Genomic DNA, 25689 nt, shown 5'->3' with positions numbered 1-25689 from the left:
AGTGATGAGTAACATTACAGAAGAATTCCATTTGCTTGCATCCCCCCACATGTGGACCAATGGCTCAATTAATGAAAGAAGGATTTTCTAGGCAATTTTAAAAGAGGTGGTCAAAGAAATCTACTTAATCTGCTTTTCTAATAAGCACAAACTATTCTTTTGAGCACTTTTAAAAAATATTTTTTAAATTGAATTCTAGTTGATTTACAATATTGTATTAGTTTCAGGTGTACAGCAAAGTGATTCAGTTACATACATACACATTTTTTTCAGATTATTTTCCATTATAGGTTATGACAAGATATTGAATATAGTTCCCTGTGCTGTGCAGTAAATCCTTATTGCTTATCTATTTCATGTATAGTAGTTTGTGTCTGTTAATCCCATATTCCTAATTTATCCCCTCTGCTTCTCCTCTTGGGTAAACATGAGTTTGTTTAATATGTCTGTGAATCTGTTTCTGTTTTTTATGTAGATTCCTTTGTATTGTTTTTTAGATTCTACATATAAGCGATTTCATGTCATACTTGTTTTTGTCTGACTTAGTTTGATATTCTCTAGATGCATCCATGTTGCTGCAAATGGCAACATTTCACCCTTTAAAAATATTTATCTGCTTATTTTTGACTGCACTGGGTTTTCGCTGCTGTGGCTGGGCTTTCTCTAGTTGCAGCGAGCGGGGGCTACTCTAGTTGTGGTGCACAAGCTTCTTGTCGCAGCGGCTTCTCTTGCTGCAGAGTGTGGGCTCTAGGCACATGGGCTTCAGCAGCTGTGGTGCACAGGCTTCGTTGCTTTACAGCATGTGGGATCTTCCCAGAACAGGGATCAAACCCGTGACCTAGCATTGGCAGGTGTGTTCTTAACCACTAGACCACCAGGGAAACCCCTTCACCCTTTTTTTATGGCTCCCCTGCATTTAAAAGCATTATTTACATAGGAAATTGATAGGCTGGCTTTAAACTTTCCTATTCACATATAAAATGTTTCCCTAAATGACCCCTACTTGGCGAATTACCCATGTTCCAGATATACTTCATACCAGAAAGGACCAAAGCTACATTTCTATCAACCAATACTGGTAAGTACCTCCTGTGTGTCTAGGGTACCGTATGGCAGAAAGAAATCCTCTTAATTCTTCTGGTGTTCCTGTCCTGGGATGGGAGGTGGCGGTGGGTTCCATGGGGGACAACTGCAGTGGGGAAGACAGGGTCCCCACTGCAGGAAAAAGATGACCAACCACGTCAGGTTCTGTAAATGCCACACAGGCGTTCAAAGGGAGGGGCGGACGAGAGGCATCAGAGGCAGCATCCTGGAGAAGGTGAGGCTGAACGGGATTTGAATCTTGGGCAGCTGTCAACAGACTTAGAGGTACCCTTTCATCTCTAGTTATTTTTAGAGAAGTTTACTGCACTGAGATCTAATACTGTCCAGCACTGGCTCCCATTCCACAGTTTCCATGAGCATCTGAGTTTTTAGATGTGACGTTCTCCTTTGGGCCCTGTTTATGAGGGTGATAGAGGAAGTAACCATGTAAACACAGAGGATGTATACACTTTCCATCTTTCTTTGACAGACAGATACAAGACGTGCAAAAGCTCAGACACTGCCAGGCACAGTCTGCAGTCTGGTAAGATGCTGCTGTTGTCCTAGAGGGATGCCACGGTGGCTCAGAGCTAGGGGGCGTATAGGCAGACTGTGACACCCAGACACTGCGGCTCCAGTGGCTCTACGTGGGCTGCCCAGAGCAGCCCACGAGGTGCTTGTTAAAACTAACCAGGCTCCAGACCACTGGCCATGCCATTCTGACAGCATTTCAGCGCACGCCAAATTCTGAGCACTGGAAAGGCTCAATGTGTTCTGTGAGGCTAACGCCAAGTCGGCCTCCCTAAGTATCACAGAACTAAGTGTGAGAGCGAAAGCCCTTGAGAGGAGGTTGTTTCAAGAGTACCCGGAATGAGTGGCTTTACTGGATGTGTATCGTTCCTGAAAAGTGTTATCAGGGTCAGTCAAATGCAGTGGTTAAGAGCATGGATTCTGGAGGAAACCTTCCAGCTTACATTTCAATGGTGCTACTGTTGGACCTGTTATCTTGGGCAAATTACTTAAGCTCCCTGAGCTTCATTTGTCCATGTGTAAAACGGGGTTAACACTAGCACTCTCCCTGTGGGTTGTAATGAAGAATGAGTTAACATATGTGGAAGCTCATGGGACATGCTAAGTGGCTGTTATTTTTCATAGAATGTTACTGTCATGGTCTACGCACAGGTTGGAAAAGAATTTCCAGACATGAGGCAGAAGGAAGGGAGAATAAAGTTTATTAGAGTGGGAGGTGCTCTTGGAACAGAGGCCGGCTCCAGGAAGAGCCGATCCCTTTCTTGGGCTGGTAGCCAATTTTTATAGCCTCAAGACAGAAAATTCCTACTGGAAGGGTGGCATTAGATGATTGGTCAAGATGCTACAGAACAGGTAATAGGGTGGGAGTTTTACCTACTATGGGGCCAGAAAACTGGCTGGTTTAAATTCAGAGGCTCATGGCAACAGTTGCTATGGGACTTGGTCAGTTCCAGAGATTTTTGTCCTGTGACAAAACAGAGGGCTCCACACCTGTGACCTGGTTTAGGGTTCCACAGTTGCTACTCAAAGAGACCAACAACACAGGCATCACTCCATCACTCAGGAGCTTGTTAGAAATGCGGACGCTCTGTTCTTACTGTAGGATTTGGGAGAGAGGTAGATAGTGATGGGAAGCTTTACATAATCTAAAGTGTGTGTGTGTGTGCGTTTATTGAAATACATTTGGGTAAAGCATAAACATTTGGGGAGACTAACCTGAGCAAGAGTCTCTGAAAAATTGTTTGATTAAAAAAAAAGAAAGAAAATGCAGAAGCTCCGACTTGACCCAGACCTGCTGAATTAGAATCTGCGTTTTAACAAGATCCCCAGGCAGTCTGCATACACACTGAAGTTTGAGAAGCACTGTCTTCAATATAGGGAGCTTGGGATACAGCTGATGGAAAGGGGGCCCAAATGTGTCAGAAAGGCTATTCTACAGGAGCCAGGTTCTTTGGGGGCAGACAGGAGGAGTTCCTGGTGCCTTCATGGGATTCAAGCATTTCCGATCACCCATAGTCGCCTGCAGTGAGCAGCACCCGCACATCTTCTCCTGTAATTCTCACATGCTGTGATGTGGAGTGAAGCCCCAGAGGATTAGGGTTCGATACATTACTTCTTCATTAATGCACTCATGTGTTCAGCCCTGGGTGCTGAGGGTAAGCGAGAGCAAGGATCCTGCTCTGATGAAGACCACCTTCCATGAGGGGAAGTAAGCAATAAGTAAGAAATCAACAAGAAAGCATCAGTTAGTAAAAAGTGCAATGAAGAAAGCAAGTCGGGGTGATGTGACAGGTTGGTTCTGACTCGAGGGGAAGGTCAGTGGCATAGCTCTAAGGGACTGAAACCTGCCCACCTCTGCTGCCCAGCCATGGCCCCAGGACCCCAGATCCAGTGGCGTGGCCTAAGTAGCTGTATTAGCAAAACAAGAGCTCACGCAATTCCTGAACACCTGGATAGAGTCAGCACCAGCCCTCACACTCGCTGTGAGACAAAGGGAAAATCCCATGGAATTAGTCCTTGCCCTCTAGACCTTGGGTTTTCTAGGCCCCTGGAAGGCCCTGTTCTCACTGATTTAGAAATGCCCAAGCCACTTTCTGGTTTTAGTGAGGCACCATTATTCTCGGTTTCCACAGAGGAGAGTTTGAGACAGGCCTGGCCCTGAGACCCCAGAGAAGCAATATTTTTTATTTCCCTCCTGGGAACAGCAAAGCCCACCAGCCGCCTGAATAAACAGTAGGCTGGTGGTAGCCTCACCCCATCAGCCTGCTGGGCCAAGACAGCTGGGTTCCCGCAGGGCTGCAGCAGCAGATGCCCCTCCTTAGCCACCCTCCGCGACTCAGGCACCTCTCCCCCAGGGATGCTGGCCTTGCAGGGCTCCCCACTGCTCCCTGGGGTTCTGCCTTCCTCATATTAAGGGTCTTTTATGGGGTATGTCTCAGGAGGCACCAGGAATGCTGCCTACCCAGGACACTGTCCATCCTGCCCTGGGAGAAGGCTGAACCCCATGACCTCACGCCTCTGGCTCTTCCCCTCTGGGACAGCTGTGACTACGACATTTATGGCGTGTGCAACTTGGCTTGTGCATAGCACTGGCAACGTGGGAGAGGGAGCAGGAAGGGTGCCCGTCTTGCAGGGTGAACACATCCCATCATCCCTGCCAAGGGTCCTGGTGCTGTGAGGAGGGAGAGGAAGAGGGAAGAAGAGTGGGTAGAGAGGGCTGGCAGAGAAGGCAGGACACAGCCAGAGAGGACGACTGAAGTTCTGATAGCTGGGTCATGGGACTCGGGCCAAAGAGCTGAGAGGTGTTCCCAGAAGGAGGGCCACGTGCTGGGGCAGGCAGTAGGGTGTCGAGGGCGCCTTCTAAGTGCAAGCCCGCCTTGCCAGGTGGGACAGGTGTCCTGCTCTGACCACAGCCAGATGCACAGGTGGCCAAGAGGAAGAAGTGTGCAAACTAGGCAGGTCCCCTGGGAAAAGGGAAACTACGTATCGGTTTCCCTGGAATTGGGGGTACCCCTGGCAGCCAGCCCTGGGCAGCACAGATGGTCAGAGGGCAGCTTTAAGGAGCCATGGAGGGCCAACACAATCAGACGTGCACACTGGTGCAGTGGACATGGATGGAAGGGCTGTTCCATGGGTTCAGACGTATCCTGACTTTGTCCAGCTGTGGGACAAGTATGTGCATGCCTGGGTGAGAGCATGGGGCAGCTTCAGCCAAAAGTGTTGGGACCTGAGGGAAAGACAACCAGGGTCAAGGCGCCATCAGTTCTCTGTGGTCTTGCTCTCCTGCCCAGAAGTAGGGATGAGGTATGGTAGGCAAAGTGCAGGCTCTGGAGACCAGGTATGAAACGCACACCACAGTCACTACCTGGTTTTATGTAACCACATAAGGCAAGGGATGGGACCTCTCCAGGCCCCAGTTAGAGGAGGTGGGAATAATGATGCCTGCCTCCCAGGCTTGGTTTGGAGAATGAATGAAGAGGCACATGTAGCTCAATGCCAGGCAGAAAACAGGGCTCGACACGTGGAGCTGAAGGTGGGGTGGAGTGGACTCTCGGGATCTTGGTAGCAGATATGCAGGTAGGAAGGGGAAGGCAGCTAAGGCGTCCTGCGGCTGGGACAGGGAGGAAGGCAAGGACTCAAGGCTGGTGTGATGTGAAGGACTCCTGTAGGAGACCACGCGAGACTGCAGCTGGGCCAAAGCACGGTCCCGACTCGTGTAGCAGGCACGTCCAGCCCCCACCTGAGACACAGGGCTCAGGTGCAGATGGCAAGCTTGGGGGTGAAGGGAGCAGGGTCCTTGTGGGAGGAAGTGAGACAGTGCAGGGGGCGGGGGTCACTGGACCTGGTGGCAGGGCTCGGAGTTCTCATCAACCCACCCTGCCGCACCTCCTCAGAGGCCTCCAGGACATAACTAGGACCAGGTTGCCTGGGACAGCCACCCCTGAAGACAGCTGTCTGCAGCCCCTGGAGGAGAGCTGCAGGGGGAGAGCAGCTAGAAGCAGCCGGTGCTCCAGCTGGCGGGACAGCCGGGGCGCCACACAATCCCTGACCGCAGCTGGCGGAGGTGGTAGGCAGGCCCGTGCTGCAGGGGGTGGCCGGCTGGCGTGTTCCGTCACTCCCGCAACCAAACAGCTGCTTCGCATTTGGTCCACACCCCGTGTGGGGCTAAAATCCAGTGAACAAAAATAACTTAGACCCAGGTCGTCCTCAAGATGTTCAGAGCCTGGAAGATAGTCAAACACATAAGGAGCAAGAAGTTCTAGGCCTTTGATGACCAACCCTGGAAGTACAGCCATGCATTCCCCTATGTTGCGGCAGCTCCAAGCTATTCCTAGGCCAGTGGATGTAGGATGGATGTTCACACCGTAAATCCCTTTAGCCAAGAAGAAAACCTTTCATGCCACGGTGACAAATTAGATTTGAAGTGTATACCACCCTGGAGTGGTAATATATTGACCTGAGCCCTTACTAAGATGTGAATTAACATGGGAACTGAAATATATCTTAGAAATCTTATCTCCAATCCTTTCTCATTTCACAGATGGGGACACTCTGGTCAGGCAGGGTGAGTGACACTCCTTTCCAAGGCCACATTGGAGTGAGGAGAGAGAAATGATTTACAGCAAACCCTTCTGTGAACGATCGGAAGAGAGTGCACTTGGTATCTCGATGTGAGTGGAGGGAGGACAGAAAGGAGAGGCTTGGAAAGAGACAGCTCCCCTGACTCATGGCCAGGTCTGCACAGACAAAGTTACATTTCCCCATTAGTTGGTAAAGAGATATATCCCCCAGTGTCAGGAACGATCTTTTGATCTTGCCTTCCAGACCAGAAACACAAAGGCCACCAAATCCTTACGTCTGGGGGAGAAGCCCTCAGCAATGCTTACGCCAACACATTCTGAGGAGAGGGCCAGCTCTGGGTCTGGTAAATCCATTGTGGACTTTAAATCTCACTTGGATGCAACATTATCAGGAGAAAAGCCTTGGGATGACATACAAGGTTCCACAGAGCCATCTGTATTCATGGATGGGGTTTGCAAACTCCAGCAGGCAGGTGCGAGGGAAAGAGCCACACACATACACTTGGGCAACAGAAATCACACTTTGGAAAGCTTGTAGGCATCAACTATTTTAAGACCCTGGGCTAGGCACCCACACATATGCAAGAGCACATGTGTAAACAGTCACCTCCAAGTAATTATAAATGTTGACAGGTGTCCTGCAGCTAAGCGGGGGTGGGGCATTTCTTCACAAAGTTTTGCAGTTTTTATGGGCATGACTTAATTCAACGAAAGCCTTGAAGCTAGAATAAATTATTTTAATGACCTGTCCCTCTGTTTGTCTTTTTCTTTGCTTCGGGAATAAATTGACTCCTGGAAGCAGTAGGCGGTACTACAGCTGAACCGTTGCCTCTTGTCCTGCTGCCATCAGAAGGCACTTTTAGGCCTGGGCTGACTCTGTGCCCTTGAGTGAAAAGGGCCATGCAATGAGGTTCTGCCTTTGCCTTTTCCTTCTAGACTTCTAATTCCTGTCTCTCCTGGCACCTATACTCTGAGCCCGCGCTGTGCTTAGTCATTCAGCCGTGTCCGACTCTTTGCGACCCTATGGACTGTAGCCTGCCAGGTTCCTCTGTCCATGGGATTCTCTAGGCAATAATATTGGAGTGGGTTGCCATTCCCTTCTCCAGGGGATCTTCCCACCCAGGGATTGAACCCTCATCTCTTACGTCTTATGCATTGGCAGGTGAGTTCTTTACTACTAGTGCCACCTGGGAAGCCCGTATTTGTGCCTGCTGCTGCTCCTGCTGCTGCTACTAAGTCACTTCAGTCATGTCCGACTCTGTGCGACCCCATGGACTGCAGCCTACCAGGCTCCTCCGTCCATGGGATTTTCCAGGCAAGAGGACAGGAGTGAGGTGCCATCGCCTTCTCCATATTTGTGCCAACACCCACTTCAACTCCAATACATACCGCTACTTCGTGCATCCCTTTCCCTTTCCCAGCCATTTCCAAAAAAGGGTCAGTCTGGATCTACCACACTGAAGGTTCTTGGACCACTGACCACCTTAGATGTCCTTTTACTTGGACCAGTTCTAGAGGAATGCCCATGCGGTTTCAGGCCTCTACTACGTGAATAGGAAAGATGTTTTGAGGCATAAGTTTCTGAAACACAATGAAATGGTTATGCTAAGATACATGCTCCAAAATTATAAAAATTAGAAAGTCTGTCAATACCAAGTTTTGGTAAGAATGTGTATGGAGTATTCACACCCTGCTAGAGGTGCCACTTGGGAGAACAGTATGGCAATAAAGTTGCCCCTTGGTATCTGCAGGAAATTAGTTCTAGGACCCCTGAGAACAGATAAGAGAATCCATTCAAGTCCTTTATATAAAAGGGTGTTGTTCAGTCGCTCAGTTGTGTCAGACTCTTGTCGACCCCATGGACTGAAGCACACCAGGCTTCTCTGTCCTTCACTATCTCCTGGAGTTTGCTCAAACTCTTGTCAATTGAGTCTATGATGCCATCCAACCATCTCATCCTGTCACCCCCTTTTCCTCCTGCCCTCAAATCTTTCCCAGCATCCCAGGGTCTTTTCCATCAGCTCTTTGCATCAGGTGGATCATAAATATTCCCCCCCCCCTCAAATTCCAGAAAGCTCCAGAAAACAAACATTGAATTTGCCACATATTGACATAACATTTGCATTGTATTAGGTATTGAGAGTAATCTAGAGATAAGTTAAAGTATATGGTAAGATGTCTGTGAGTTTTATGCAAATACTACACCATTTTATTCATTGGAAGGACTGATGCTGAAGCTGAAGCTCCAATATTTTGGCCACGATGGGTTGAATCTATTGATGCAAAACATGTGGACGCAGAAGGCCAATCATATCCCTTAAAATTGGTGATAAGCATAACAGCCCAGTAGTCTCATTCCCACTTACATATCATAAAGAAATGTATGCGTGTATGGGATGGGCTTTTAGAGGGGCGCTCCTGGGGCTAGTATGAATCACAAAACTAAAAATAACACCCATATTCACCACCAGTAGGCGAGATCAGCGAATTGCGGTATAATCTCACACTAGAATACTACACAGGAATAAAAATTAATGAACTGCAAGCCACAGAATTGACATAAAAACTCTAAGTTGAATGAAAGAAACCCAACACACATACACACATACTTCTATAGGATTCTATGTATTTAAAGTTAAAAAACAAAACTATTGTATTTAGGGATGTATCTTTAGGTGATGAAACTGTAAAGAAAAGCAAGGAAGATGATAAAGTTAAGGATAGAGGGTCCTTTCAGGGATGGGATGTATTAGGCTGGGGTAAAAAGAACTGAGGTTTTGCGTTGCTGAAATTTGCCATTTGATATTGGAATATATTCTAAATAAATGTGGTCATGTTGTACCTCATTTTAATGTGCACTTCTTGCTTTATGTTTTTTTGCTTATAACTTGCTGTTTTATATTTACCTTAGACTATGGAAATGAAGTTAGACAGAAAGCAAATTCGAGCAATTTTCTTATTTGAGTTCAAAAATGGGGTGTAAAGTGGCAAGACATCTTGCAACATCAGCCGCGCATCTAGTCTGGGAACTGCTAATGAACATACCGTGCAGTGGTGTACAGTGCGAGAAGTTTTACAAGAGTTGAAAGCCTTGAAGCTGAGCAGCACAGTGGCTGCACATAAGAAGTTACAATGACAACTCAGAGCCATCATTGAACCTAATCCTCTTACAACTACATGAGAAGTTGGCAAAGAACTCAACATCAACTATTCTACAGTAGTTTGGCATATGAAACAAACTGCAAAGGTGAAAAAGCTCAGGAAGTGGGTGCCTCATGAGCTGTCCAGAAATTTTTTTTAAATCGTCATTTTGAAGTGCTCTCTCTCTTATTCTATGCAACAGCAAGAAACTATTTCCCAGATGGATTGTGGCATGTGATGGAAAGTGGATTGTATACGATAACCGGCTCAGTGGTTGGACCGAGAAGCTCCAAAGCACTTCCCAAAGCCAAATGTGCACCAAAAAAGTCATGGTTGCTGGTTGGTTGTCTGCTGCTAGTCTGATCCACTACAACTTTCTGAATCCTGGTGAAACCATTCCATCTGAGAAGCATGCTCAGCGGATCGATGAGATGCAACGAAAACTGCAATGCCTGCAGCCTGCATCAGTCAGCAGAAAGGGCCCCATTCTTCTCCACGACAACGCCCGACCACACGTTGCACAGCCAACACTTCAAAAGTTAAATGAATTGGACTACCAAGTTTTGCCACATCCACCATATTCACCTGACCTCTTGCCAACCCACTACTACTTTTTCAAGCATCTTGACAACTTTTTGCACGGAAAATGTTTCCACAGCCAGCAGGATGCAGAAAATGCTTTCAAAGAGTTCGTTGAATCCCAAAGCATGGATTTTTATGCTACAGGAATAATCAAACATTTCTCATTGGAAAAAATGTGTTGATTGTAATGGTTCCTATTTTTTATTAATAAAGCTGTGTTTGAGCCTAGTTAAAATGATTTAAAATTCACAGTCCAAAACTGCAATTACATTTGCACCAAACTAATAAGTGGGAAGAGGGCATGTGGGGAGCTCTTGGGGTGTTAGCATTGCTCTGTTTCTTGAACTGGGTGGTGGCTGCACGGTATTTGCTTTATAATGATTTGCTAAGCGGTATATTCGTTGTTTACGCACTTTCCTACACATGTGTTATTTTTCACCATTTAAAACACAAGTTCAACCAAAATCACTCCACCAAGCAGAGCTCCCAGAGCTCACTTTACCAGGAGGTGAGATTCTCAACAGTTTAGATTCCATTTCTCTCTCCTTCCTTCCTCTTTCATCTGCAAATGGAGTTTCCATTCTTAAATCCTCCTGCAGAGCCAAGGTGGATGTACACATGTGTATGTGCCTGCTTCTTGGGCCAAGTTCTGATCTTACTCTGGGCAAAACGCCCCTCCATTTGACCCCTTTTGTCTGGTCTGACCTCCAAAGAACTCTCCTTGGGATTCAAGAATATCCAAAGGCCAGGAGCAGAGGTTCAATTCCATTCCTCCTGCAGAGTCAGGCTGGAGAAGGAATGTTTTTTCCATTTACCCAACATTCTTCCTTTTCAGTGTAGGCAGACTGCAGACAGAGTTGGCCAGCAAGAGCCAGGAGACGAGTGGCCAGACCCAAAGACAAGAGACTCTGGTCTGTGGGCCCAAGGCCCAGGCCCATCATTATTCACTGTCACACCAAAGCACCTCGTCATCTTGGGCTGCCTGTTGGGGAAACTTTCACTGGATGGGACCTTCCCTAACTCAACTTTAATCCTATTTAACAGGATTTATGGGATATGGCCATGGTTCTGCCTAGAAATTCCCTTGGAAGAACTATTGCTATAAGTCTGGTTAGGAAAAAGTGACGCTCCCAGGGCAACTAGCAATGATTTGAAGATGCTTATAAGGTTTATTAGAAAGAGTCTGGACAAGGAACCAGAAGACCTGAGCTCCAGCCTATTCTTTCCCAGCACTGTGTCTGTAGGAAAACCATTTAAATTTCCTTTGGTCTCATGTCTTATCCAGCTCATAGGAACAAAGAAACTAAGTGCAAATGGGATGCTTTAAAACTACTGCTGCTGCTGCTGCTAAGTCACTTCAGTCATGTCCAACTCTTTGTGACCCCAGGGACTATAGCTCACCAGGTTCCACTGTCCACGGGATTCTCCAGGCAAGAATACTGGAGTGGGTTGCCATGCCCTCCTCCAGGGGATCTTCCTGACCCAGGGATTGAACCCATGTCTCCTGCAGTTCCTGCATTGCCGGCAGATCCTTTACCACTGAGCCCCCAGGGAAGCCACTAAGTAAAACCACTAAAGCTATACAAATATAAGGGATGATGATGATGATGACGATTATAAAGGTTCCAGTTCTTGCTACTAAACATTCCATAGTTTTGAAAAAGAGATAGCTCTCATCAATGTAACTATGGTTAGTTTTGGCGAAAACCCAGTGACTGTGACTGTTCAGAAGATAGATGCTGCTGGGTAGCAGCATTGCACCAAATTCACCCACAGCCCCATCCTTTGCCAGCAGGGAGGGCTCAGCTGCTAGACAAGGCTGGAAACAGATTATAGCCCTTCAACAAAGCTCAGCGCACTGGCCTTCTCAGAGGCTGAGTGCCTGACCTTGGCCTCACGAGCACTGTGTTCTACCCCCAGAGCCATCTTTCCCAGGCTGTGTTCTCCAGGGAGAATGAAAAACATGTGGCTGCCAAGGTCAGGTAAAAGCAGAAGAGGAGGCTGTCACTGATGTTCCTGCACATCTGGATGGTTCTAGGGGCCAAGAGAAAGGGAGGTACTTTTCAGCTTCGAAGGTCCAACTAGATCCTGGTCTAATTCCTTTTGAACCCGTTCGAAAGAATCAGAAGCTGGTTCTAAGGAGGAGAAAGAATCCCAAGCCTGCATGAAGTCCATTGGTAGTAAGATGCTGTTGACCATTCCTAATCCCATCAGTCTAGCTATTACTATCAGGGAAGGAAAGACTCAAGATGCCAAGTAGCCTGATTCTCTTAGGGAGCCCCTGCAGGAGGAGTGGGGTGATAAGAGTAAACTGGCAAGAAGATCCTATTGGGCACCTTGGCCTGCCTCCAAGTTTGGGCTCCAGTACCCTGACCCTGCTCATTAGACCTCACAACTGAAGCGACCATGGACCTACCAACCCTCCCAGAGCAAACGGCCACGTTCAGACAGCACTTCATCCCAGCACTGAGGGAGTTAAAGCTACGGGTAGTTGAGGAGGCTCTGGTGTTCTCTATCTTTAAACATTTTTTTTAATTGGAGGATAATTGCTTTACAATGTTGTGTTGGTTTCTGCCGTACAGCAACATGAAGCAGCTGTAAGTATACATGTATACCTTGGCTCTCGTGCCTCCATCCCACCCCAATCCCCACCCTACTCCTCCAGGTCCTCACAGAGTGCTGGGCCAAGCTCCCCGTGTCATACAGCAGCTTCCCATCAGTTATCTGTTTTACATATCAGTTCAGTTCAGTTCAGTTCAGCCGCTCAGTTGTGTCTGACTCTTTGCGACACCATGAACCGCAGCACGCCAGGCCTCCCTTCCCACCACCAACTCCCGGAGTCCACCCAAACCCATGTCCATTGAGTCTGTGATGCCATCCAACCATCTCATCCTCTGTTGTCCCCTTCTCCTCCCGCCCTCAATCTTTCCCAGCATCAGGGTCTTTTCAAATGAGTCAGCTCTTCGCATCAGGTGGCCAAAGTATTGGAGTTTCAGCTTCAACATCAGTTCTTCCAAGGAACACCCAGGACTGATCTCCTTTAGGATGGACTGGTTGGATCTCCTTGCAGTCCAAGGGACTCTCAAGAGTCTTCTACAACACCACAGTTCAAATGCATCAATTCTTCTGCACTCAGCTTTATAGTCCAACTTTCACATTCATACACGACTCCTGGAAAAACCATAGCCTTGAATAGACGGACCTTTGTTGGCAAAGTAATGTCTCTGTTTTTTAATATGCTGTCTAAGTTGGTCATAACTTTCCTTCCAAGAAGCAAGCATCTTTTAATTTCATGGCTGCAGTCACCATCTGCAGTGATTTTCGAGCCCCCCAAAATAAAGTCTGTCACTGTTTCCACTGTTTCCCCATCTACCTGCCATGAAGTGATGGGACTGGATGCCATGATCTTCGTTTTCTGAATGCTGAGCTTTAAGCCAACTTTTTCACTCTCCTCTTTCACTTTCATCAAGAGACTCTTTAGTTCTTCACTTTCTGCTATGAGCGTGGTGTCATTTGCATATCTGAGGTTATTGATATTTCTCCCGGCAACTTGATTTCAGCTTGTGCTTCTTCCAGACCAGCGAGTTTCATGATGTACTCTGCATAGAAGTTAAATAAGCAGGGTGACAATATACAGCCTTGACGTACTCCTTTCTCTATTTGGAACCAGTCTGTTGTTCCATGTCCAGTTCTAATTGTAGCTTTCTGACCTGCATTCAGGTTTCTCAAGAGGCAGGTCAGGTGGTCTGGTATTCCCATCTCTTGAAGAATTTTCCAGTTTATTGTGATCCACACAGTCAAAGCCTTTGGCATAGTCAATAAAGCAGAAATAGATGTTTTTCTGGAACTCTCTTGCTTTTGCGATGATCCAGCAGATGTTGACAATTTGATCTCTGGTTCCTCTGCCTCTTCTAAAACCAGCTTGAACTGGTCCTGGAAGTTCATGGTTCACATATTGCTGAAGTCTGGCTTGGAGAATTTTGAGCATTACTTTACCAGCATGTGAGATGACTTCAATTGTGCAGTAGTTTGAGCATTCTTTGTCATTGCCTTTCTTTGGGATTGGAATGAAAACTGACATTTTCCAGTCCTGTGGCCACTGCTGAGTTTTCCAAATTTGCTGGCATATTGAGTGCAGCACTTGGACAGCATCATCTTTCAGGATTTGAAATAGCTCAATTGGAATGCCATCACCTCCACTAGCTTTGCTCATAGTGATGCTTCCTAAGGCCCATTTGACTTCACATTCCAGGATGTCTGCTCTAGGTGAGTGCCCACACCAGCATGATTATCCGGGTCATGAAGATCTTTTTTGTACAGTTCTGTGTATTCTTGCCACCTCTTCTTAATATCTTCTGCTTCTGTTGGTGCATACCATTTCTGTCCTTTATTGAGCCCATCTTTGCATGAAATGTTCCCTTGGCATCTCTAATTTCCTTGAAGAGATCTCTAGTCTTTCCTATTCTATTGTTTTCCTCTATTTCTTTGCTTTATAGCTGAGGACTGCTTTCTTATCTCTCCTTGCTATTCTTTGGAACTCTGCATTCAAATGGGTCTATCTTTCCTTTTCCTCTTAGCTTTTCGGTACCCTTCTTTTCACAGCTATTCCTAAGGCCTCCTCAGACAGCCATTTTGCTTTTTTGCATTTCTTTTTCTTGGGGATGGTCTTGATCCCTGTCTCCTGTACAATGTCACGAACCTCCGTCCTTAGTTCATCAGGCGCTCTATCAGATCTAATCCCTTGAAATCTATTTCTTACTTCCACTGTATAATCATAAGGGATTTGATTTAGGTCATATCTGAATGGTCTGGTTGTTTTCCCTTCTTTCTCAATTTAAGTCTGAATTTGGTAATAAGGAGTTCATGATCTGAGCCACAGTCAGCTCCTGGTCTTGTTTTTGTTGACTGTATAGAGCTTCTCCATCTTTGGCTGCAAAGAATATAATCAATCTGAATTCGGTGTTGGCCATCTGGTGATGTCCATGTGTAGAGTCTTCTCTTGCGTTGTTGGAAGAAGGTGTTTGCTATGACCAGTGTGTTCTCTTGGCAGAACTCTATTAGCCTTTGCCCTGCTTCATTCTGTACTCCAAGGCCAAATCTGCCTGTTACTCCAGATGTTTCTTGATTTCCTACTTTTGCATTCTAGTCCCCTATAATGAAAAGGACATCTTTTTTGGGTGTTAGTTCTAAAAGGTCTTGTAGGTCTTCAGAGAACCATTCAATCAGCTTCTTCAGCATTACTGGTCGGGGCATAGACTTGGATTACCGTGATATTGTATGGTTTGCCTTGGAAATGAACAGAGATTGTTTTGTTGTTTCAGAGACTGCATCCAAGCACTGCATTTCGGACTCTTCTTACATACGGATTTGTCAATGCTACACTCTCGAATCGTCCCACTTTCTCCTTCTCCCATGTGTTCACAAGTCTGTCCTTTACATCTGCGTCTCTATCCTTGCCCTGCAAATAGGTTGATCTGTGCCATTTTTCTATATTCCATATATATGCATTAATATAGAATATTTGTTTTTCTCTTTCTGATTTATTTCACTCTGTATAATAGGCTCTAGTTTTATCCACCTCATTAGAACTGACTCAAATTTGTTTATTTTTTTGGCTGAGTAATATTGGAAAAGACTCTGATGCTGGGAGGGACTGGGAGCAGGGGGAGAAGGGGACGACAGAGGATGAGATGGCTGGATGGCGTCACTGACTCGATGGACGTGAGTCTGAGTGAACTCCCGGAGTTGGTGATGGACAGGGAGGCCTGGCATGCTGCGATTCATGGGGTTGCAAAGAGTCAGACACGACTGAGCGACTGAACTGAACTGAAATATTCCCTTGTATATACGTACCACAATTTCTTTATCCATTCATCTGTCAATGGACTTTGAGGTTGCTTCCATGTCCTGACTATTGTAAATGTTCAATAGAAATGAACATTGGGATACATGTGGCTTTTTGAATTATGGTTTTCTCAGGGTACATGCCCAGTAGTGGGCTTGCTGGGTCATATGGTAGTGTTATCCCTAGGTTTTTAGGGAATCACCATATTGTTCTCCACAGTGGCTGTATCAGTTTACATTCCCATCAACAGTACAGGAGGGTTCTCTTTTCTCCACATTCTCTCCAGCATTTATTGTTTGTAGATTTTTTTGATGATGGTCATTCTGTCGGGTATGAGGTGATACCTCATTGTAGTTTTTATTTGCATTTCTCTAATAATCAGTCATCTTGAGCATCTTTTCATGTGATGTTGGCCGTCTGTATGTGGTGTTCTCTTTCTGGGAATGTTTTAGGAGTGTAAGGAGTGTGCTGAAATCAATCCTTGAAACCATAACATTTCATCATCCTTATCTCAGTTCTCCTGGCAAAGCAACAGAGGGATATTTGCCCCCACTCTCTCATTGGTCATAACCTGAGTACTTTGTTCAACTTTATCCCCTCAGGAAACACACAAAGTAGGCAGCAGACCTTTCCCACTTCACAGATGGGAAAAGTGAGATATGGCTGCGTGGGAATGGCAAACAAAGAGTAATTCACTGTCCTGACTCCTGGTCCAGTGGCTTTTTTTGCCCCCCTGAGAAGCCTGGCATCCAGTCCCATCACTTCATGGGAAATAGATGGGGAAACAGTGGAAACAGTGTCAGACTTTATTTTGGGGGGCTCCAAAATCACTGCAGATGGTGATTGCAGCCATGAAATTAAAAGACACTTACTCCTTGGAAGAAAAGTTATGACCAACCTAGATAGTATATTCAAAAGCAGAGACATTACTTTGCCAACTAAGGTCCATCTAGTCAAGGCTATGGTTTTTCCTGTGGTCATGTATGGATGTGAGAGTTGGACTGTGAAGAAGGCTGAGTGCCGAAGAACTGATGCTTTTGAACTGTGGTGTTGGAGAAGACTCTTGAGAGTCCCTTGGACTGCAAGGAGATCTAACCAGTCCATTCTGAAGGAGATCAGCCCTGGGATTTCTTTGGAAGGAATGATGCTAAAGCTGAAACTCCAGTACTTTGGCCACCTCATGTGAAGAGTTGACTCACTGGAAAAGACTCTGATGCTGGGAGGGATTGGGGGCAGGAGGAGAAGGGGACGACCAAGGATGAGATGGCTGGATGGCATCACGGACTCGATGGACGTGAGTCTGAGTGAACTCCGGGAGTTGGTGATGGACAGGGAGGCCTGGCGTGCTGCAATTCATGGGGTCGCAAAGAGTCGGACACGACTGAGTGACTGAACTGAACTGAACTGAACTGAACTGAAGAGCCTTACATACACCTTCTTACTTACATCTGCTATCTCAGCTAATCACCCACCAGGGAACCTCAGCTTCTCCATGAGAGACCCCCCCAAAGCCCACTTTTTCATGAGGAATAATAATATATTTACAGTTATCTCATTATTAAATTTATCTTACATTAACATTCTAAAAAGTAAATAGTTTTCTACTTGAAGTAGCAGCTCTTTGAGCCACTGCTTTAAGAATTCATTCAAGGACTGGATGCCAGTCAATAAACTTCTCATCCATCAGGCTGAACGATGATCATTCCTTTTCTGATAATTACATGATTGCTTATTTACATGTTGAAACATCACAACAACAAATCAATGTCAGCATTACTGTTTATGACTTCAATCTCCTATCAGCTGTGAAAACCATAGCTCCAGCTGCGCATCTCTTTCGAACTCAGTCATACAAATGCATCTCTGTCTACGGACATTACATTACTAGTCTACTTTTCCTGGAGGTGAGCAGCATGAATGGTTTCCAATAAGGGGTATTATTTATTAGTAAACATTTTATGTCTTTTTTTTCTAAAATGGATTTGAGATGGATTATTGCCCCTTCTCTCTGACACACACAGAGACATGCACCAGAACAGTTTCTTTAAGAAAGGAAATTAATAACCATATACTCAGAAGAGAGATGACTCCACCTTAAAATATGAAGTAAGATGCTTATTGTACTTTTTACATTTTATTCAGCTCTGAGTTCCCTCGAAGTCAAGGGGAAAGTAGATATACATTGTTTAGTGGTTCTTATATATGGAAAAAAGAAGGTATTTACATTTATATTTCACTATTTCTTTTTATCACCAATTTGGCATGATTTTGGATGAGTGTTTTATGTATATTTTTTTTCTTTCCAAAGAATAATGTGTTAAATATAACCAGGGTACATGCTTTCTGAAAAAAAGGCTTTGGTTGACTTTAATACACTTTGAGGTTTGATCAAGAGAAAGATATAGAAATCTAGAATCTTCCTTACCTCCTCCAGCTTGTCCACTCGCCCCACCAGTTTGGTGGTAACTGAATGCAGCTTCAGGAGATCCAAGCCGTAGAAAGCTCCTTCCAGCATGTCTATAATGGTGGAGAGCTACGAAACAAGGGCAGGCATCAGTCCAAGGCTGGTGCAGATAGACCGAGAGGGAGACGTCTCCGTGTCGGAGGCTGGACAGGGACACCACTAGCCAGGAATTGCGAGGCGGCCCTCGGAAACTGGTGCTTATGCGGGCGGATAGGCAGATCCAATGGTGTAGGTGTGTTCTGTCTACGAGTATATGGTTAAGAAGATAGAATCCTACAAGTCAACTGAGGTCTGAATAGCTTCACCAAACTGTCTGTACTTCCTTTATTAAGTCTATCAGTTGGATGCATGTCTGGCTTTCCTACTAGACTGTGAGCTCCTTGAAAGGAGTGCAATGTCATCTTCCTCCTCGATTCCCCATAACAAGTGATATATAAACTCAACAAAGTGGCTTATTAACATCCGTGCCTTGAGGATATGCTTCTGAATACTTCCATGCAATGTCTGCTGAAGTCCCTGGAAGACACCAGCAAGCTTTACCTTAGCACTAAAGGCAAAACTGCACCTGGGAGGTAAAAGAGACCCAGTGGCCCACCTTTAAGGTGGCAAGTTGTCATGGGTACCCAGCTTTCTCAATTTTTTTCGACACTGTCCTCCCTGCCAGTACAGATCCAGGGGGAGAAAGGTGGCTGAGGTGCTGGTGACATCCAGGTCATGCAAAGTTTAGGCACAGGAAGCATGAGAGATGCTTAAAGTGAGCCTCCCTGCCAAGGACTACCCCTGGGAAAGTCTGCTGGACATACGTGTGCCCCACAGCCTTTCTATCAGATAAGAACTCTGTGTGTGAAGTGCTCATGTTTCAAAGATCTCCTTCCTCTCCATCAGAGGACGATAGCTGAAGCCTGGGTGAGAGCCACGGAAGGGCAGCCAGGGAGTGATGATTCTCTGATTCCTAAAATGTTGCCTGCTATTGTTTCAGAACCCCCCAAGAGTCCAACCCTATAACTGAGTGATTGTGCCTTTGGTTCAGAAATTGTTTCACAGCAGAGCTGCAGCTCTGAGTGACATGGCTGAATTCTGGGACACTCATTTTACTGGTAAACCCTGCTGCTGCTGCTGCTGCTGCTGCTGCTGCTGCTAAGTCGCTTCAGTCATGTCCAACCCTGTGCGACCCTGTAGATGGCAGCCCACCGGGCTCCCCTGTCCCTGGGATTCTCCAGGCAAGAACACTGGAGTGGGTTGCCATTTCCTCCTCCAGTGCATGAAAGGGAAAAGTGAAAGTGAAGTCGCTCAGTCACGTCCGACTCTTAGGGACCCCATGGACTGCAGCCTACCAGGCTCCTCCATCCATGGGATTTTCCAGGCAAGAGTACTAGAGTGGGGTGAGACCCAACTCTGCTTAAAGGAATATCAGTGACGACCAGTTACCAAGTGTGTGCCAGCTTCTGGCATAGCAGTAGCACTTTACATGGTCATTCACTATTGGAATGTGTCTATCAAGCCCCAACTATATGTCAGTCATTGTGCCAAGTACTCAGTAGTTGTCATCTCATCTATGCTCAAAACCCTCAAAGGTAGATGTTATTCTTCCTACTTTTTAATTTGAGGAGACTGAGGTCAGGCCAGTTGAATAACTTGCATATCACCATGTAGCAAGCACTAGCAATGATTTGAACCCAAGTCTGACTCTAAATCAAGCTTATCCCATGAGCCCACACTACAGATGAAGAGGGGAAGGTGGGGATCAGATGAAGGCCTTAGCTGACCTATGCAGCTGTCCCAGATAGGACCTGAGTCTCCCTACCCTGTGGTCCAGGATTATAGGATTCCAATTATGAGTATAGCTGCTTTACAGTGTTCTGTTATTTTCTATTGTACAGCAAAAATGAATCAGCCATACATGTACATATTATTGCTGTTGTTCAGTTGCTAAGTCATGTCAGATACTCATATATCTTCTCCTTTTTGGATTTACTTTCCATTCAGGAAACCCATTCGTGTCTGACTCTTTGCGACCCCACGGACTATAGCCTGCCAGGCTCCTCTGTCCATGGGATTCTCCAGGCAAGAATACTGCAGTGGGTTGCCATGCCCTCCTCCAGGGAATCTTCCTGACCCAGGGACTGAACTTGGGTCTCCTGCACTGCAGGCAGATTCTTTACCATCTAAGCCACTAGGGAAGCCCTTCAGGTCACCAGAGAATTAAGTAGAGTTCCCTGTGCTATATAGTATATTCTCATTCGTTATATATTTTATATACAGTATCAATAGTATATATGTGCCAATCCCAGTCTCCCAATTCCTCCCACCTCCCTCTTTCCCCTTGGTATCTATACACTTGTCTCTAGGTCTGTGTCTATAGGATTGCAGTTTGCTGGTTGGACCTAGGGCAGGCCCCAGGCCTCTTCTTCCTTGGGTCACCCAGCTCCTGCACTGAGGACTAAAGGCTCGCTGCTCTCTGTGTGTCTCTGGGGTGCCTGCTGTGCTGACAGTAAATCATGGCAGTAACTTTCCTGGAGAAGAACGCTGAGTTCTTTTGGCCAGCTGGGTCTGGCAGCTGCTCCCAGGCCCAGCCTCCTTGGCTCCAAAAGAGAGGGAGGCATACTTTGCTCTAGGCATCACCCTCAGACGTTAGAGTTGCAGATGACCAGTCTGTCAGTTCATCAGCTCCAGATCCACACACAACACTCTCTAGCCCAGAGCCTGACCTCCTTTAAAGGCTAAAACAGGGCCCACTTACTCCAAGGCCTTGATCCCCAGCGAAAGCCTTGTCAGACTCATGGGTCCCTCTCACCCAGGCCTCACCCTCTACCAGGTCCTACCTTCAAGTCCCGGCTGTCTGCCTCCCGAAGCTTCTGGAGCCTGAAGTCTCCCTCGCAGGGATTGAGGGCGGACGGAGGTGCCACGCAGGCACACTTGCAGGAGGACCCCGAGGTGATGGTCTCCACTGTGTAGAAGTCTTCCTTCCGGGAGGTCCCCGCGTTGACCCGCTGGCAGGCATCTCGGCCCAGGGGTCGCACTACACACTTGCACTGGCAGTCCGAGCCCTCAGACACGGCCTTGACTTTGTCATAGTCTCCCAGCAACTAGACAAAGAGAGAGACCAGGTTGGGGCTGTGCAAACACCAGCATCCATCAGGGTCCTGAAAAAGGCTCTACATTCACTTTGTCAGATGTGCTGCTAGCCAGAGATCTCCGATAACTCTGGTGCGGAGTTGAAGGGGTCATCGCAACACAATTTGCTGACTCTAGCATTTCCTGGAAGGCACTCTGAGTTCAGCTCTCTTTACTTATTTTGGAAAGGAGTGCATTTCTCAGGGAGCCTTAGTCTTTTATCACTTAAAGGAAAAAAACAAATAAGCTCCATCATTCTTCCAACAGTACTTGCCTCAGCTAGAATCCAGATTTAGACTAAAGAGGGAAAGGAGAAAGGATTGACGGAGGGATTGGAAAACTGACATTCCAATTTCAAGACTACTGGCTTCTGTTCCCCTTCATTCATTCTCCATTTATTGAGTGCCACCTTGGGACTAAGCTTGGTGCTATGAGAGCTAAAGCAATGAATGGGCCAGAGAGCCTGATCTCAAGAGCTTACTGTGCAAGAGGTCTGTAAGTTACGATTACACCAAGCAGGGAGCGGTAAGTACCCCGGATGTGGGAGTCCAGTGGGAGCTCCAACAGAAGGCCACAGAGCGTGGCTTCTAGAAGGAAGTGGTATCTGATGTGGCCTCAAAGGATGAGTTAGATTTGGAAAAAAGAAACTGGGAGGAGAGAGACAGATGCAGATGTCAGCAAGTTCACTCAGCCCAGGGGTTCATTTGGCTCCTAGAATAACTTCTGCACCCAAACCCCAGGCCAAAGCCAGGAAAGCAAACTGGCAGCACTTGCTGCCTCCACAGCCCTAAACATTTCTTTCTGAGTGCTCGCCCAGGCAGGAAAACACGCAATGGCAGGCTGGCTGGAACCACAGTCCTAGGCACTTGCTGGGGACAAGGCTCCTCCCCAGCTCCTCTGCAAGACATCCTATATCCCCAAGGTCACGGCTCCCTCTGTGGGCACAGGGAACGGTTTCCTTCCTTTGACTAATGACCCTGGCAGGCAAGCTCTGGGCTTGTTGGAGTGGACATGTTCCTGGGATGCAGTTGGGGGAAAGAAGTCTTGTAATGTTTTTCTTGCAAAGGTTGGGTTTCTTCTAATACTAATATTTGTGTTAGGACTGTTGTCAAAGGCGGAATGGATCAGTGGAAGACAGAGTTATAGTTCAAGATGACTTAAGTGGCCAGTCTTTATGGGCCGATGGAAAATCATAGCTGTCTGTTCTCCGAAACGCTGCTTAGATTCCTGTATAGCCCTACTCAGAGACTCTGGGTGAATTCCTTCCTTTCGGGAGGCTCAAGTTTCAGGAAAGTTTTTGTTGATGGTCCTCCAGAGCCCCAGTGTGATGGATTTTTAAGTCTTTTTGATTTAGGGGTCAGTGCGAGGTTGTGGATGAGCATAGGGCATATATTAGCATCATTCTTAAAGGAAAGGTGAGGTGACTAGTGTCTGATAAATGCCAAAGTGGAGCCGATCATTCTTTCTACAGCAAGGAGTCAAGAATCCCAGTCCAAGGGCTCAGTAGAGGCACAGGCAGCACTATAGGGATCCTTTTTCAGCCGTCCCTCCTCCTTAGGATTAAGGTGACACCCACCACGCAATCATCAGGCCGGTCCTGGAAAGCATGCAATAAACAGTCTAGAGAGAACTGTTTTTTCCTGTCATGAGATCAGGGCTGCAGACGGTCAGAGGACCTGGGTCTGCCCATCTCTAGGGCCCTTTACCGTTTCAAGCCTTACGGTCCTTATCTATAGAGCAGGAGTAAGCACGCGTGAGGATTGAGGCAAATTAAACAAGTGAACGCTCTTTGTAAAAGGATGTGTTACAGATTCTGTGCCCATCCGCTGTCACTCCCCGCTCCGACACCATCTGCCAGACCTGAGTGGATCTACATTTCCACCTCATCTCCCCAGTGTGAGGGGGGCACTTACCATCAGTGCCAAAGTTTGGGGCTCACCTCACGTTCATCACACTTGTTGCGGCTCTCTTTCCTCCCTGGGGGTCTCACTCAATGTCATGAAATATCTCCCCATGGGTTACACCATCTGCCTTCGGTCCAACATGCCTGCCTGTTTTCACATTCCAGTTCTGACAAACAGCCACACAGACAAGAGATGGCCATACTTTCCACAACCCTTGAACCAAAAGGTTTTGATATTTTTTCTTTCTTCTCAGGGAGTTGTGACGTGTCTCCCCTTCCTTCTCCTCTCCTTTTTCCTGATTCTGTAACCTTGAAAGACCCTATGACTTTGAGAGGAGGACCCATGTCTCTTCAGCTAAGAAAATGTTCTGATAAATGGAAAGCAAAAGCCCTCCCCTTCGGTAATGGAGGGACAACCAGCTGCCTCTGAACGCTTCAGCGAGGACCGTCTTAAGGCTCTTGCCATCACTGGGGCAAAAGGAGTGGGCATGGGACTCGCAGCCTACCTGAGATAAAACGTTCTCCTGGTTGTCTGCTTCGTTTTGCAGAGTCTCATCCTCTGTGGGTGCCACCGTCTGCACATCTGGGGGCTCGGTCGTCCCGGTGGGGGGAGAGCTGTACCCCCAGCCCAGAGTCGTAACCAAAGCGAAGCAGAGAACTAGCAGCAAAGACTTGGCCATGAGGAAGGCGACAAGAGGGAGCTCGGCCCCTTGGAAGAATGGCTGGGGTCCGGTGCGGAGGGGGCGGGGGGAACGGGTATCTCAGCAAGGAGTGAGGCGAGAGGGTGTCTTGGCTGGAGCCCCAGAGTGACTGCTCTAGAGCTGGGTGCGGCCGGGCAGGGCAGGAATGTGCGCCCCAGAGACCCTGGTCATCTCCTTCCCGACGCGATCAGCCGGTAGACGGGGGCGCGGGGCAGAGGAGGTGACAGGAAGGTGGAGGTGGCAAGGCGAGCGCGTCGTCCTCTGGAGAGGGCTCAGGTGGAAGGAGCGGGTCCGGCGGATGCGAGCGGGGCGATGCGCGCCGGGGCGGGCGGCGGGAAGCTGGGGGCGCACCCGGGCCCTGTGGGAGTGCGGGGCCGGCAGCGGCGGCGGTGGCGAGGGCTGCTGGGCCAGGGCGCCGCGCAGCGCTGGCGCGGAGGGAGGGCGGAGCCTCTATTGTGCCGGGCCGCGGGGATGCAGCCAGTTACCGCGCGGAGGAGGAGGAGGACCGGGAAGCGCCCTGGGCTCGGGCGGCGGGGAGACCAGCCGACCCCGCCCCCGACTCGATCTCAGCTGCTGCTCACGCCCTCCAGGGGTGACGTCGGAAGGGCGCCTCTTTCATCTGACCGCAAAGGGGAGAGAAGTTACCCTGAGCCGGGTGCCTGAAGTTCGGGGATCCCTTGTGCCCAGTCTCTCCGAAGGAGCGAGTTTCCTGTGGGTTGGCAGGTAGGCACCAAGAGCTGTCTCCAAGCGAGAGCCAGTATAGATGGATCCTCAGCAACCCCTTTTATTGCACCTGGAGGACCGAAGGAACATTTGCTCTTGGATGTTTCTTTTCCCTGACGACTCTGGAAAGACACTTGGCAGCTTTGAACTTAGCGCCGCTGGTCGTTTGCTTGCCTGCCGCAGCTTTAGAACCTGGTAATACCTCCACCCAGAGGATAACTACTGAACTCTCTGCAGGAGTGTCCTCAGTTCAGTTCAGCCGCTCAGTCGTGTCCGACTCATTGCGACCCCATGAACCGCACACGCCAGGCCTCCCTGTCCATCACCATTTCCTGGAGTCTACCCAGACTCATGTCCATTGAGTCGGTGATGCCATCCAACCATCTCATCCTCTGTCGTCCCCTTCTCCTCCCGCCCTCAATCTTTCCCAGCATTGGGGTCTTTTCAAATGAGTCAGCTCTTCGTATCAGGTGGCCAAAGTATTGGAGTTTCAGCTTCATCATCTGTCAATGAACACCCGGGACTGATCTCCTTTAGGATGGCCTGGTTGGATCTCCTTGCAGTCCAAGGGACTCTCAAGAGTCTTCTCCAACACCACAGTTCAAAAGCATCAATTCTTTAGCACTCAGCTTTCTTTATAGTCCAACTCTCACATCCATACATGACTACTGGAAAAACCATAGCTAAGTTGTGTAATTATTAAAGACAAACAGAGTAGGTTTTTCAGTAAATCTCTGACAGTCTGTGGGACAGGGAGGGGGGGAGCGGGCAGCTGCTATCGGAGACACAGTTGATTGTCCACGGGGACAACTCTTACTGTCTTCATGGTTTGGGACAATTGTCAGGATCTCTGTCATTAGATGATCTCTTAGAAGATGTCCACCTTCAACAGTGTGCAACTGTGTTACAGTATCCCTTAATTAGGTTCCGTTTTATAAACCGACAGTGACGATTAACAGTGTCTGAATTAAAGGAGGCACTGCACCTTCTGAGACAACTGTGGAAATGCAAAACAGAGCCAG

The 25689-nt window shown here is 47.5% G+C and overlaps 1 protein-coding gene across 3 annotated transcripts in view; it reads right to left on the bottom strand.

Annotated features, from left to right (window-relative positions):
- The window catches only part of OLFML2B (olfactomedin like 2B), a 47824-nt gene extending 23901 nt beyond the window's left edge, over positions 1–23923 (bottom strand). For all 3 annotated transcript variants that reach the window (XM_068963734.1, XM_068963735.1, XM_068963736.1), the window contains exons 1-3: positions 23750–23923; positions 21049–21312; positions 18188–18295 (exon numbers count right to left, since the gene is read on the bottom strand). In XM_068963734.1, coding sequence (XP_068819835.1) covers positions 18188–18295; positions 21049–21312; positions 23750–23923 — 546 coding nt within the window. The remainder of the gene's footprint in view (positions 1–18187; positions 18296–21048; positions 21313–23749) is intronic.
- Between the last annotated feature and the right edge of the window lie 1766 nt (positions 23924–25689).

This window comes from Capricornis sumatraensis, chromosome 2, assembly GCF_032405125.1.
Source record: "Capricornis sumatraensis isolate serow.1 chromosome 2, serow.2, whole genome shotgun sequence".
NCBI lineage: Eukaryota > Metazoa > Chordata > Mammalia > Artiodactyla > Bovidae > Capricornis > Capricornis sumatraensis.
This window is presented reverse-complemented; position numbering and strand designations above follow the sequence as displayed.